Here is a 14,781-nt window from a genome sequence, read left to right as displayed (position 1 = left end):
TAATATCTTATATTTTGATCAGAGTTTCCCCTAAATTATTCAAACATGTATAAATCAAATGTTTTTGTTATAATATTTCTTACTGGTTAGATTTAATACTACATAGCTCATGATATTATTTTCAGATATTAACATTTTTATTATTTGCATTTTATCTTTGTTCAAATTAAGATCTATGTAATGTTTAAATTTATTTTCACTAGAAATTTTGCAACAATTAATTTAGATTTACAAATTTTCTGATTTTCGTTTTATTTTTGACTTGAATGTTTTAAAATGAAAACAAAATAGGTATTAGACTATAAAAGTTTTAAAGATTTTTAATCAATATAATAGATTTGAAATCTGCATAAAATTTTAAGGATTTTTTATAAAATTCGTTTTTTATATAATTCTTTATTTAAAGGCGCAAATACGATTTAAGTTAATAAATTTTGACCAATAGGATAGCTGGATTGGAAACAACCTACGCTCTAATTGGTTGAATGATGTACGTCACTTAAGCTTCTCCAATCAGAGCGCAGATAGTTTTCAATCCACCAATCACAGATCTCAAAATTATTTAACTTAATTTGTATTTGCGCCTTTAAATAAAGAATTATATAAAAAACTAATTTTATAAAAAAATCCTTAAAATTTTATGCAGATTTCAAATCTATTATATTGATTAAAAATCTTTAAAACTTTTATAGTCTAATAGGTATTAGACAGAGACACACACATACATACACACACACAAACAAACAAAAAATTGAATAACAAAAAGTTAAAAATGGGCAGAACTCATTATTAGGTTAAAGAACTTGTGAATTTTCAAATAAAACAAGGATGACAACTTTCGCAATCATGCAGCTCATGTTTCAATAAAAAAACTAGATTTCTTAAAATAGAATTGACTAAATCCTTGTATAAAAGTAAATGGATGGCTTACTGTCTGTATGTATGTAACTAAGGATCTCACTAACCGCTGGGTCAATACGGTTCTCCTTTACTGTTTAACTTGTTACATCTAAAGGGAAGGTTTATATTTTCGGCGAGTAACTTAAATCTCTCAAGAGAAATAGACCCTTGAATACCCCCCCTTTAATAACATTTATTACCAGAACTTAGAAGAAGTTCAGTTTTCATATCTAACATGACCTACAGGAACTACAGACCAACAAAATAAAACTATATACTTTATGCTCGTTAGAAAAGAGAATCTTCACTAAAAAAAATCAGCCGTCTATCTTAAATTTAATCCAAAGTGTACGGATTGTAAATAACATTAATATTTTCAAAATAACAAACACTAAGTTATAGAGATGCTACGGTATTAAGAAAACAGAAATGATTCTAAATTAGATCATATAGGATAAAAATAACAATAAACTTTAAACACCTTTCAAGGTGTACTACAGGGATATGTAAATAGATGTTAAATTATTCATTCTTCCAATCTCCAAAAGCTGCTCAACGAAATAATTAAATTCTTTTGAATTGCGGAGGAATTGTTGATTTATCTTTCTACCTATTAATGACGATTATGCCCACTATGAGCAAGGCTGTTTTCTAAACATATTTTAAATGAGAAGTTTGCAAGGGTTTTAGAAGCTTCTCTATAAAGACCTTTAAGAAATCAATGAATACATACATTTAACCAATAACTAAGATTGATTTTAATTATAAAACGCTTGTTTAAGATAATACAAAATAAGTTGATAGTTTGCTCTGACAAGTAATTGCAAAATTAAATAATTGTACTTCTTACATTTTTGTCCACTGTATACAGTACAAGAGAAACAAATAAACAACACATTCATTTAAACAAGGATGATTACACCTCGTAGCAACAAAGCTTGTAAGAAAAAGAACAATTAAATAGAGTATAATAAAAAGAAAGGCGTTTTCCTTTAAAATGCCCTGTTGAATACAGAACCCATACCTTTATTTTTTTTAATAGATTGAAAATAAGGGGGGAAGGATAGTTTTCTGTTTGTTTATTACTTGAGGTCAGGTTAGGTTAGGTTATATTGGGTACTGGGTAGCCCCGCATGGTTATGTACCCTCCCCCCCCTCCGCAGAGATTGATTTTCTTTTTGTTTAAATATGGGGGGGGGGTTCAGTGTTCGACGGACAATGAAGAAGTATTTAATTTATTGCCGGTTATATTGTTAATTAATCACTGAATATGACATTAAGTTAGAAGCAACCTTTGTTACATTTGTAATATACAAACGGACAAAGTTAAATAGAGTAGCCTCGCTACTTAAAATAGTTGAATTCAAAACACATAGATTAGAAATAGTTAATAGTTGCTTGACCTTTCTCATCGGATTTTCTGAATTTTAAATGAGATAAAAAAAACGGGTTAAAATGTTCGCTAAAATCACAAAATTGGATTACAGAAATATTTAAGAATTAGCTTAACTTTTCAGCAAGTCAAATAATTGATTAACTTTATTTATAAAGATTTGAATATAAAATAATGATCAATTTTGACTGATGGAAAAGATAAAGACAAATATAGTTTGATTCGATAATACAAAATAATTCGAACAATCACAAAAAACAAACAAAAAAAAAACAGCAAAACTAATAACATAAAATTATATTAGAATGTAACCCTATTCGAGGGTCATCCCCCCACCCCTGAGTAGTATTAAAAATAAACCATTTGGAAAATGTTGCTCTTGTGAATTCTTTTAAATACATTGTTGATAATGATTCGTCCTGGGACCTAATATTACAAGCGAAGAATCTCTGTACTGCAAATATTAAAATGCAAGGATGTCCATCTTATTAAGCTTCATGTATTTTGTAATTTTTGGATTTAGTTACAAGAAGTTTTTGTTTATTCTTCTTAATAATGTTCAATATCTAATAAGCTGTCACGCTATATTCGTCGATGATGGTTTGTCTTAATGCTTCGCCTTAATGGATGTTTCCATTCTTGTTAAATATAGAATATTAAATATAATATGGAACATCTTAATTTGATATCAAATATTCCAGAAATTATATTGCTTTGCTTCTAATAAAAGCACCGCCATAACCATGTTTAAACGCTTAGGTTGCATAATTTTACCAAATTTCAAAACTCATTCAATGAATTTTCCCCAGGGATAAAATGGACAATAAATTAATATCCCCCCCCCCAAAAAAAAAAATATTTGATTCAGGTTTTAAAGACATTGTTATTGGGGGTAATGAAAGACTCGTAGATTTATAATGTTCTTTTATGATGTTTCTCACAAACTGGTATATAACACAGGAATCTAAAGGTATAAGGGAATTGCTTATATTTTGATGTACATTCCCAATGATGATACACAAAATTACAGCTTCTGCAGATTACAATTAGTAGTTGAAACGTTTGGACATTCAACTTTAAAAAATATCCAATCAAAATTCAACAAAAGGCCCCAAATAAGAAAACCTTATTATAAAACTTTGGGGACTAGTGTAATAAACAGCCAAATATCCCCCCCCCCCCCTTCTCTATAGATATAACAACTAAGCATTTAATTTTGTGTCTCATTCAAAAAAGGATTTTGTTTAGATTAATATATTGTGTTTGGTCATTAGTAGCAGTAGCATGCTGTAATAGTTGTCAATTGAGAACATTTCAAAATGATGTAAAAATAAAAAAAATTGAAGACAAAACATGTTTTTAGATGCTATATACAATACGTTTTCCCTGATTTTTTCATTTTAGTATTTTTCTAACATGAAACTAAAACTTTTTTTACACTTAGTTTGTTTTTATTGTTTTTTGAAAATATTTTTTGTTGTTAATAAATTTTCTTGATTTAATCTATAATACAAAGTAGAACAATGTCTGTCTGTCCGTCTGAAGCTTAAGATCTCAGTAACCACTGAACCGATTGGGCTCTACTTGGAATATACCTACTGGTCCTGTGGTGGTTTTAAGCTATTTTCTTGGGGGGGGGGGGCGCCCATCCCCCCAAAAAAGAAAATTTCCTCCCCCCCCCAAAAAAAATTGTTTTAGGCAGTTATTACACAAAAAATGACAGCACCAGAAATACTTAATTTTAAAAAAAAATTACCTCTTGGGGCTCTGCCCCAAGAGGCTAGGGGCGAAGCCGCTAGTCTAATTTAAAATAAATCATATTTATATTTATAGAAAACTTATCAGTGTTCAACAGGTATTTTTGTGAATAAAATTCCCCAAAGTCTCTTTAGGCTAGGGGCAAATCTGTCAAATTTTTATTTATAACATATAATTTTTTTTGTCTTTATCTTACAAGAGCAAAATTAGCAGCAATGTGTCTTTTTATGACTTTTTGCTTTTTTCCCTTCATCTTTGTAGAAAAGGGAAAATTTGAAGGGATATAAAATATAAATAACTTTCTTTTTACCCTTGGACGACAAAGACAGGGAAATATATTAATCAATTTGAATCATGTATATCAATAAAATACCTTATTTTAATAAGAGTTATCTTACATTTAGAATAATTGATATAGAATACGTGGATATTGTTGCAGGGTAATTTTTAGGTTGCTAGTATAGGCATCATATATTGGCCAATACGTTCCTCCATTATCAGAGGAAGAGATGAGGAGTATCGTTAATACGTTATATTAGCCAGCTGAGAGAAAATATTTACCAGGGTATGCAAGAATATATCACAATATCCACGTATTCTATATCCATTTATAGATTATGATTAGAAAGAAAATAATATTTTAGATTTAAATGCATGAATATAGGTATCTGTCCTGTAATCTGCCCTTGGCCTTATATTCAAAGTACAAACAAGGGTGAGTTTGTCAATTATAAGTGAAACAAAAAAACAAATGGAAAAGTTTTAGAAAATATAATTTTTTTCATATTTTATAAGTAAACAAAATTCTAAAGGCCACGAATGAGATATCGTGTTTATAAATCTCTGGGCACTAATAGAATATTATTTACAGTTCAATATCCCCTCCCTCACATTAAAAGGTTACTTTTAATATAACAATCATTAAATCCTTTATTTTTTAAAGTTTTCTAATCTTTCCTGTTAATTAGCCGCTTTTAAAAACTTTAATGTAGTATAGCTTTAAATTAATATCAAGCAGAAATATTTTTTAAAAATTGATTTTTACAATGCCCACCAAACAATCATATATCTTACCAATGATTTAAATCTTATTCTGAACCTTGGGGTGATTTTGTTTATCATAATTAAGTGGTTTACGTGAATTTATTGTCCATTGTTCTTTTCCTTTATCCCCGCTGAGAATTAGAGAATATTTTGTGTAATTGTCCATTTTTGCTAGAGTCAGATAATTCTGTTTTCAAACAAAACACATTCTAAAACACACCAGAGATCTAAAAGGATAGGACAACGGCTGATAAATTGTGCACATGTCCAATGATTATACACAAATTACACCTTCTGTATAGTACAATTAGTGGCTGAAACTCTTAAAAGCTTAACCTAATGAACCAACCAATCAAAATTCAACAAAAGCCCCCAAGTTTTAAGACAAATAAAAAAAACTTTAATAGCCCAATGTCCCCTCCCTCCCTGAAACACACAGACACACACACACACTCAAACACACAAAGACAAGCTTTTCAATTGTCCTTTTGCTTACAGCATATACATTTTATTTTTTTTTTATATTCAGCAATGGATTAAAATAAAATGGATATTTTATTTTTGAATAAAGCTTTCGTATGATATTCAAAATCTGCTTCCAAAATCCGCTCCTTTACTTTTTTTATATCTTATTTTGATTCAAGAAAAGCCCTGCAATAACCCTAATAACCCCAAATAATTCTGGCCTTGCCACTAAGACATAACAAGCTTTTGACAGACATTGCCAGTAAATCACTAAAAAGGACATTTCTACCAGATAGCTCAATATAAATTGCAAAATCTATGTTTTTAAACTTTTAAAATTCGAAATTCGACAAGAAACAAGAAATGATTAAACCTTAGTTGTATAATAGCTGCGCTGATATCCCTTAGCGCGTGTTTGTCTGTGGGGGGATGGAGGGGGGGGGGGGTGAACCATTTGAAAAATACATGATTCTTCATAAATTTCTACATGAGAGAATATTTATAATATGCAATTTTTACCATGACTTTAGAAAAACAATTCATCCATCCGTCTTAATTTCGGAGTGGGGACAAAACACCTAATTTAAAAATGCCTAACTAAAAATGCCTAACTAAAAACACCTAAGTTTAAAAATACCTAATGTTAAAAACACCTACGTTAAAAACACCTAATTTATAAATGCCTAATTTATAAATGCCTAATTTAAAAACGCCTAACTAAAAATGCCTAACTAAAAATACCTAATTTTAAAAATGTCTAATTTTAAAAACGCCTAATTTAAAAATGCTTAATTCTAAACTATCTAAACGCATAATTTAACAATGCCTAATTCTAAAATATCTATTTTAGGTTAGGTTACTTAGGTTAAGGAAGAACCAATAAAAATAAAATTCATTTTCTTTGTCTTTCAACCTTTGATTTTACTAATTAATTTTTTTCTCATGTGAGGTGCCACAAACTAATCATAAAATTTTATTTTTAAAAGCAAAGCTTTTCTATAATTAGGGTTGGTCCGTTCGTACATCCGTCCAGTTTTCTATTTCAAACTATATTTTGAAATTTTTGAGGGGGTCGTTACCCCCCCTCCCCCCCCCCCCCAGACTAATTGAATTCCCCTCCGCACTGCATTCAGGGGGAGTAGCCGCCGGTTTAATATATTTAACAACAGTTTTAAGATATGCTTAAAATTAGGTTTTTTTAAATTAGGTATTTTAAAATTAGGTATTTTTAAACTTAGGTATTTATAGTTAGGTGTTTATAAAATTAGGCATTTTTAAAATTAGGTGTTTTGTCACATTAGGCATTTTTATAATTAGGTATTTTTAAATTAGACATTTTTAAATTAGGTATTTATAAATTAGGTGTTTTGTCACATTAGACATTTATAAAATTAGGCATTTTTAAATTAGGTATTTTTAAATTAGGTGTTTTGTCCCCACTCCTTAATTTCAACGAATATTTGCAGTTCTTTATAGCGCAGCTACTCTACAAGTCATATATGTTGGATTGGGAATGTATCTGGTACCCAAAGGTTTAATTATTCTTATATTTGCTGTCTTTTAACTTGGGGTACTTTTTTCATTGGCTGCAGTGTCCAAACTTTTCCGGCAATAATTTTAATCTACAGAAGGATTAGTTTTATTTTGCATTACTTGGGTATGCACTAGGGTTGGGCCGGATACTTTTTTGGCCGGATACCGGATATCCGGCTGATTTCAAATGCCGGATATCCGGTATCCGGCCGGATATCCGGTCAACGCCGGATATCCGGCAAATATCCGGTTATCCGGCCAAATTACCGGATATCCGGCCGGATAACCGGCTAAATTACCAGATATTAAAGTAGCAAAAAAAAATTATTAATAAATTTTTGAGATTTCATATATAAAATTTACATAAAGATAAACATATTCAAAAAATGTTCTTCTAGCTTCAATAATAAGAAAATTAGAGCCATTTAAAATTTTAAAAAGCAGAGATTTTTGGTGTAAAATATAAAAAAAGTTATAGCCGGATATCCGGCCGGATAGTTTCAATATCCGGTATCCGGCCGGATATTGAAAATGGCCGGATATCCGGCCGGATATCCGGCCACACCGGATATCCGGCCCAACCCTAGTATGCACATTTATTGTTTATCATAAAATGTTAAATAATTTCGTAGATTTTTAAAAAATTTCATGGATTTTTTCATCCTTGTTAGTGTACTTTTTTAATACACTATTAAGTTTAAAGACTAAATTATAAAGAGAAGTACAATTTTGAGAAAGTTTAAAATTACATGTTTTAATAAATACCCCAGATTTAAATAAGAGTTGGTTAGGTTTTTTATTCTTCAAAATCTTTTTTTCGTTTGTATATATACTGAGACAAAATGCATTGTTTTTTCTGACAGACACAATTAAATTCCAGAGTAGCTTTGTGACTTAAAACTATAATTATTTTGACAAATTAATATATTGCAAGATTATAATTTGTTATAATTTAGTATGTAATTAGATTTTCTTGTAGCGAAGCTTACAAATAAATAATCTTTTTTGTTACCTAATAAGTTTCATCGTCAAAAAATATCCTAAAACTTTATTTAAAAATTCTGATTTTGTTAGGGGGTATTGTCTCGTTGTCAGTTAGGTGTTAGGATCGAATCTCAGCCCGACACCTGGTCAAAACTAAATACGTTAAAAATGGTGCCTACTGCTGCTTTGTCAGGTGCGTGAATATATTAGTTAGAGTTGAGGGGAATGCGATGGCCCAAAAAAGGAGCAAGTCATTACCATACACAGTTTTACAATCCGGGAGCCTACCTGTCAGGATCATGGCCATTCCAGATTCTATCTTCATCTTTCAATAATCCATGATAACCCTAAATATTTAGACTTATATTATGTGCTGTTATTACTTAAGATTACAGTCATTATGAGAATAGCATCATTAGATTGGCATATAATGATTTAGTCACCTGTCTTAAACCCGGAGCAATTTTTTTTTGATATTAAAATTGTTCCAATTATAGGGGTTAAAGTAAAAATCATGTTTGGCCTGTAGAAAGTAAAAATGTACCTGTATGGATATTCCAGTAAGGTAATACCTGGAGACTTTATCCTTACCTGTATGGATATTCCAGTGAGGTCAATACCTGGAGACTTTATGATTACCTGTATGGATATTCCAGTGAGGTCAATAACTGGAGACTTTATGCTTACCTGTATTGATATTCCAGTGAGGTCAATACCTGGAGACTTTATGATTACCTGTATGGATATTCCAGTGAGGTTAATACCTGGAGACTTTATGCTTACCTGTATGGATATTCCAGTGAGGTCAATTCCTGGAGACTTTATGCTTACCTGTATGGATATTACAGTGAGGTCAATACCTGGAGACTTTATAATTACCTGTATGGGTATTCCAGTGAGGTCAATACCTGGAGACTTTATGCTTACCTGTATGGATATTCCAGTGAGGTCAATTCCTGGAGAAACTACCCGCTCATAATGATACGGATTCACACAAACTAAAAATAAAAGAATGTTAAAAACATATTTAAAACATACACATCTGTGATCCTAAAAGTGGTATAAGTCATGATGTGCTTAACATTGTGCATTTAATCCGAATACAGACAAGGAGTTAAGAGTTCAAAACAGTTGAAGCTGGAGTAAAATGACTTTTTTTGATAGATCATTCAACCCAAATTAGGTCACAAACTAACTTATGGAATGAATGGTTTAGGTTGGGTTAGGTTCTGAAAGGGTAAGGAAAGGCCGGCAGGGGTAAGGACTATAAGGAAAAGTGGTTGTGGTCTATTCGCCATTTCAAGGGATTAAGCCTCTTTTTTCTAATTGTTCAACGCAAATGAAGCAGGGGGGGCAAAGTGTCTCAAAAATCAGCCATGTGACGTCATAAAAATGAGGAAGATGAGAGGAGAAGTGGGAAAGAAAACCCTTGAAAAAAGATGGATAAGCTATCATTATTATGACGTCACATGGATTTTTGAGACACTTTGACCCGCTACCACTTGAAGAGTAGCTGTGCTACAGAAAAACAAAACTCATGAAAAAGTATTAAAAAGTCGCTTAAGGCCTAAAAGCTTTTGATAAAAATGTATTTTAACTACATATGGAGATAAACAATAAATAATACACTGCACATATCAAAATAAACATTAATAGTTTTTTTTAAGCGAGGCTTTTCTATGTACATAGGTCCGTCTGTTAGTAACGGATAGATCTAACGTTGTTTATTTTGGCAAGTTACAAGAATGGATATAGAATAGGTGGATATTGTGAGGGATTCTCGCTTACAATAAGGTTTCCCCCATCCCATCCCCTAACCACGGAGGAACGTAATAGTACTATAATAGCAACCTGTCCTAAATGGAAGACAAAAATTCCCCTGTCATGATATCCCCGTATTCTATTGTTAGAAGTGTCCTATCGATTTAAAACATTTTGTCGTTGGTTGGTTAGCCACTTAAACATTTTGTCACATTTTATCCTTGTTAAATTTTTAGAAATTCATGATAATGATAATTCGTGGAACGGCTAGGCACAATAATGTAATTTACCTGAATCTGCCTTCAGATCAAAGGCATACTGACAATATTTGACTTGTTTCAGCTCATTCTTGTGCAAATCTGGATACCTGCAAATAAAAAGAGGGTATTGAGATATATCTTAATAAAAACAGAGGCAAAAGATATTTTCAAGTGACATATCCATATTTATAGCAAAATGGAATTCAAATAAATACCAGTCTAAAGATGGTTACAATCTAAGTTACATCCATTTCAACATTCCTTATATAAAGTAACAGGAAGTCTGTGTGTTCAAATGATCTTGCTAACCCCTTAACCAATATGTAGCTTCTAGGTCCTGAGAAGGTTATTAAACTATTTTGTGGGAGTAAAACGTGTATTTAAAAAAATGTATATAATTTTATATTTCTCATAAAAAATGAAAATAAAGTTATTCAAAACCACCTAATTTGTTATCTAGTATTTGATTTAATGTAATTGAATTTTTTTCCGGGAAGTTAAAAATCAAAATTTATCATTTAATTTGATTATAGAAGAAAAGGAAATAAAATTTAAATGGATATAATAGAGATTGAAAAAAGAATTAAAAGGTTACAATTTATTATTTTATCGAGAAAAAAACATAATATATAGATCTTAACGAAATTCTTTGGATTAAATTGTTATTTGAATAATTTTTTAACACTTCTTTTTTATATTAACCAATCAATCAACGAAGAAAACTTTGGGTACTAGTTTAAATGATTGTCCATTACCATCTCCCTTGAATTCTAATTAAAAGAGAAGGGGGGGGGGGGTACTACATTATATGTAATTCGATGTAATTGAATTTACTACAAAAATTAATTGTTTTTCATATTTGCAAAATGTTTGTATTTACTTCATGATTGAAATTATATTTAATAAAATACATTTTTATAATTGCAGTTTTTTTTGTTTTAAAACATGGTATGGATGTATGTATCACCTTTCCTACTTTCAAAGAATTTATTTAGTTTAAAAATCTACCTGTTCCTTCATCTATACTTTGGCTATCCAAATCCAAGTAGGTAACCATAGATAGAGGGGACAATGGAATGTTTATTACACTGGTCCCCAAAGTTTTATAATATCGTTTTCATAATCGTTGGCTTTACAACTTTGGGAACTTTAGTGAAATTTAATTGGTTGTTTTATTAAGTTGAGAGAGTTAAAGCGTGTCAACCACTTTTCTTAAACTACAGAAGGAATAATTTTATGTATCATCATTGTGGATGAATATTAATTTATCAGCCATTGTCTTATCACTTAAGATCCATGGTAGGTAGCACTCCCACAAAGCATTAAAACAAGTTTAATTTGTAATCTTATGGAACTGTAAAAGTTGAAATGCTAGGCCTGTCAAATATCTATCTCAAACATTGGAACTAATATGTATGTGGAGAAAACATTAATTTTTTCATCCATTTTATATATATAAGATTACAGAACCGTAATGTACGATAGTTATACAAAAGCATATAACTACTAAAATACTGCACTTAAATACTTAAATAAAAAGTTTAATGAATATTTGGTTTTTAAAATATCTTTCAGTTAGTAAACTAGTTACTGCGCCCCTAGCATCGAGAGGCCATGTATTCGAATATAGGAAAAAAATAACTTAAGACCATTCCAGGTTTATTTAAAAAATTAAAATAGACTTAAACCACCCTGGTACCTATGGTAAGTTTCCCTAAAATGGAGAACTCAATCGGTTTAGTAGTTATTGAAATTTTTCCTCCAGGTATTTAAACCTTCCTACTTTATACCTTAACTAGCGGCTACTAGGGGCACTTGAGGAGGAGAGAGTCGAATTTAATAACCCAATTTCTTATTTTAGATTTTAAAAGAAAAAGTAAAAAAAAATTGGGGTGGGGGGAGCGAATTTTTTTTTTTTGGGCCCCCCCCCCCTCATTTTTAATTTTAGTTTAAAAATTAAAAAAAAAATTTTTTTTTGGGGGGGAATTTTCATTTTTTTATGGGGAAAATAGTTATAAACCTTCCCGGGACCTATGATAAGCTACCCTGTTAAGGAGAACCCGATTGGTTCAGCGGTTAGCGAGATCCTTCGGTACACACAGACACACAGATACACAGACACACAAACAAACATCCTGTTACTTTAGTATAAGGATATTTAAAATTCCTATTTCAAAAACAACACTTCCAGGAGTTTTTTAACTCCATTATCTAATCCTCTTATTATTATTTGAGTGCATGATGTATTACACTACAATATAACAACTTGCAATTTTCAATTGCGCAAAGTTGAGCCACTCTCAAAGCCAGTTTGTCGTCCTTGTTTAATTTATTAGTTTAAAAATCAAAGCTACATTCTAATATGTAATAGCCTAAAGCCGACAAAAAGGTATAATTCTAGAAATACTGGGACCTGTAAGAAGATTCCCTAAAAAGGAGAACACAAATAGATTAGTAGTTCTTAAGCTTTAGAGAATGAAAACCTTACTACTTAATATAATAGGATATGTAGGTCTGTCTATCTGCTAGTTGGTCTGTAATATCATACTCTTCCCTTTGGAAATTTTGTTACTTGTTTATGTATTTTTTTATTGAATGGGAAGAGGAGTTGTAAAGCTTGGTTTCCGAGGGGAAAAAGAGATAATGAGAAAGGGAAAAAAGGAGATAGAGAGATAAAAAGAGCTGGAGAGAGAGATAGTGAGAATATAAAATTGTATAGGTAAATAAATTAGTTAAATAAAATGGCTTGTTGTAATAGCTTGATTGCAAATAATTTAATTAAGGTTTCTCCTTAAAAAATAGTATCAAAATAGCTTGATTATTAAGGGGGGGGGGGTCGAGGGGGTAGGGGGTAACTTGCAGTAGATAAATTATCAATAATTAAGCAACCTATCCGTTTATCTGTAATGATACTGCTATTTAGATGAATAGATGACTTGAACAAAATTTCTGATCCAAAGTGCATAAAACCAACGCTTATTATTTTTTTTCTTTCTCTCTCTGTTTCTTTCTTTCTCTCTTTCTCTTTGTCTCTCTGTCTCTCTCTCTCTCTGTCTCTCTCTGTCTCTCTCTCTGTCTCTCTCTCTCGCTCTCTCTCTCTCTCTCTCTCTCTCTCTCTCTCTCTCTCTCTCTCTCTCTCTCTCTCTCTCTCTCTCTCTCTCTCTCTCTCTCTCTCTCTCTCTCTCTCTCTCTCTCTCTCTCTCTCTCTCTCTCTCTCTCTCTCCCTTTGTCTTTCTATATTTTCCTTCTGTCTGAAATCTAAAGAAAAGTGTCCAACAAAAACAACTTGATCATTTTTATTATAGCTAATCTTATAAACTCTAAGATTCTTTGGTTTGTCCGTTAAATTACTGAAATGATTCAGTTTTCCATTTTAGAGAATACAAATAAAAAATAAAATTGGAATAGGTTATAGACACCTTAAAATTTACTGTTTTTATAGAAATATTTAAAATCCCTACCAATTTTACCGCCAGCCAAAGTTGTTTTGAGAAAACATCCAATGAGGTTGCAAAAAATTAACTGCAAAAGTGCATTAACAAGAGGGGGGTCATAAAGGGAAATGATCACTCAAAAATGAGGGAGGGGGAAAAGCAAAGTAATGAGAGTAAGAAAAGAGAAACAGAGGGAGAAAAAGTAGATTTGTTAATGTAGAGTTTTTAAAGTACAGTAAAATGCATTAAGAGTTTTTTCACCTTTTTGTACATCATTTGTCAAAAAGACACCTTTGTGACATTTAAAATAAAAATCTTAACTTACATTGAAAACAAGTATGACAAATGTAATTGCGCACCTTTTTATTCAAAGACTTTTTTCAGCCAACTTTGGTTACTTTTGGAAGGCAGGGCAAAAAATCGCAAGTTGGCGCTAAGCGAAATTTATTGCAAAGCCTTTTGGTGTCTTAAAAGGCTTGAAGATAGATAGATACCTGTTTGGATAGATAGATAATTAGATATCTAGATAATTAGAGTAAATGGATTCTAACATATGGAGATAGATAGTTAGAAAGCTAATTATATTTCATTGAAGAATTATATTCTAATGGATTTATGCTTTGATAGGTAATCCTAAAAAATAGCATAAAACCGCCACAACCTTATTGGTTCAGCGCTTAGCAAGATCTCAAGCTTCAGACGGACGGACAGATATCTTTCTACTTTGTATTATTGATAGAATTTAAGATAGCTAGTTGGATAGCAAAATAGATTGTTAGACAAAAAAGCATAATTATCTAAAAGTTGAACAGAAAGAGCACTCTTTTAAATAAAGAAAATATATGGATCTAATTTTCTAACTAAACGGGTTAGAATTGGTAAGATAAAGAGATTGCGAGAGATATTGCGAGAAAGAGAGAGAGAGAGAGACAGAGAGAGAGAGAGAGAGAGAGAGAGAGAGAGAGAGAGAGAGAGAGAGAGAGACAGAGAGAGACAGAGAGAGATAGATAGAGAGAGAGAGAGAGAGAGAGAGAGAGAGAGAGAGAGAGAGAGAGAGAGAGAGAGAGAGAGAGAGAGAGAGAGAGAGAGCGAGAGAGGAACAGTAAGAAATAAAGAAAAAAGTGTCAAAATATAGGAGAGATTAAATGAGTCAAAATTCATAATTTTTCATTGCTTCTCTACATAGATTTAAAAAATAGAAAATAAGAAAAATGGATAGATAATTACTAACTAGTTAGATAGATGATTT

General features: G+C 31.1%; 1 protein-coding gene across 3 annotated transcripts in view; it reads right to left on the bottom strand.

Annotated features, from left to right (window-relative positions):
• LOC145303698 (uncharacterized) overlaps nucleotides 1–14,781 on the bottom strand; it is an 89,092-nt gene that overhangs the window by 14,208 nt on the left and 60,103 nt on the right. For all 3 annotated transcript variants that reach the window (XM_080145300.1, XM_080145301.1, XM_080145303.1), the window contains exons 5-7: nucleotides 10,129–10,205; nucleotides 9,005–9,075; nucleotides 8,366–8,424 (exon numbers count right to left, since the gene is read on the bottom strand). In XM_080145300.1, coding sequence (XP_080001426.1) covers nucleotides 8,366–8,424; nucleotides 9,005–9,075; nucleotides 10,129–10,205 — 207 coding nt within the window. The remainder of the gene's footprint in view (nucleotides 1–8,365; nucleotides 8,425–9,004; nucleotides 9,076–10,128; nucleotides 10,206–14,781) is intronic.

This window comes from Acartia tonsa, chromosome 13 (assembly GCF_053477335.1).
Source record: "Acartia tonsa isolate MP-2025a chromosome 13, ASM5347733v1, whole genome shotgun sequence".
Lineage (NCBI taxonomy): Eukaryota > Metazoa > Arthropoda > Copepoda > Calanoida > Acartiidae > Acartia > Acartia tonsa.
The sequence above is the reverse complement of the archived record's forward strand: the minus strand, read 5'-3'. Positions and strand labels throughout refer to the sequence as shown.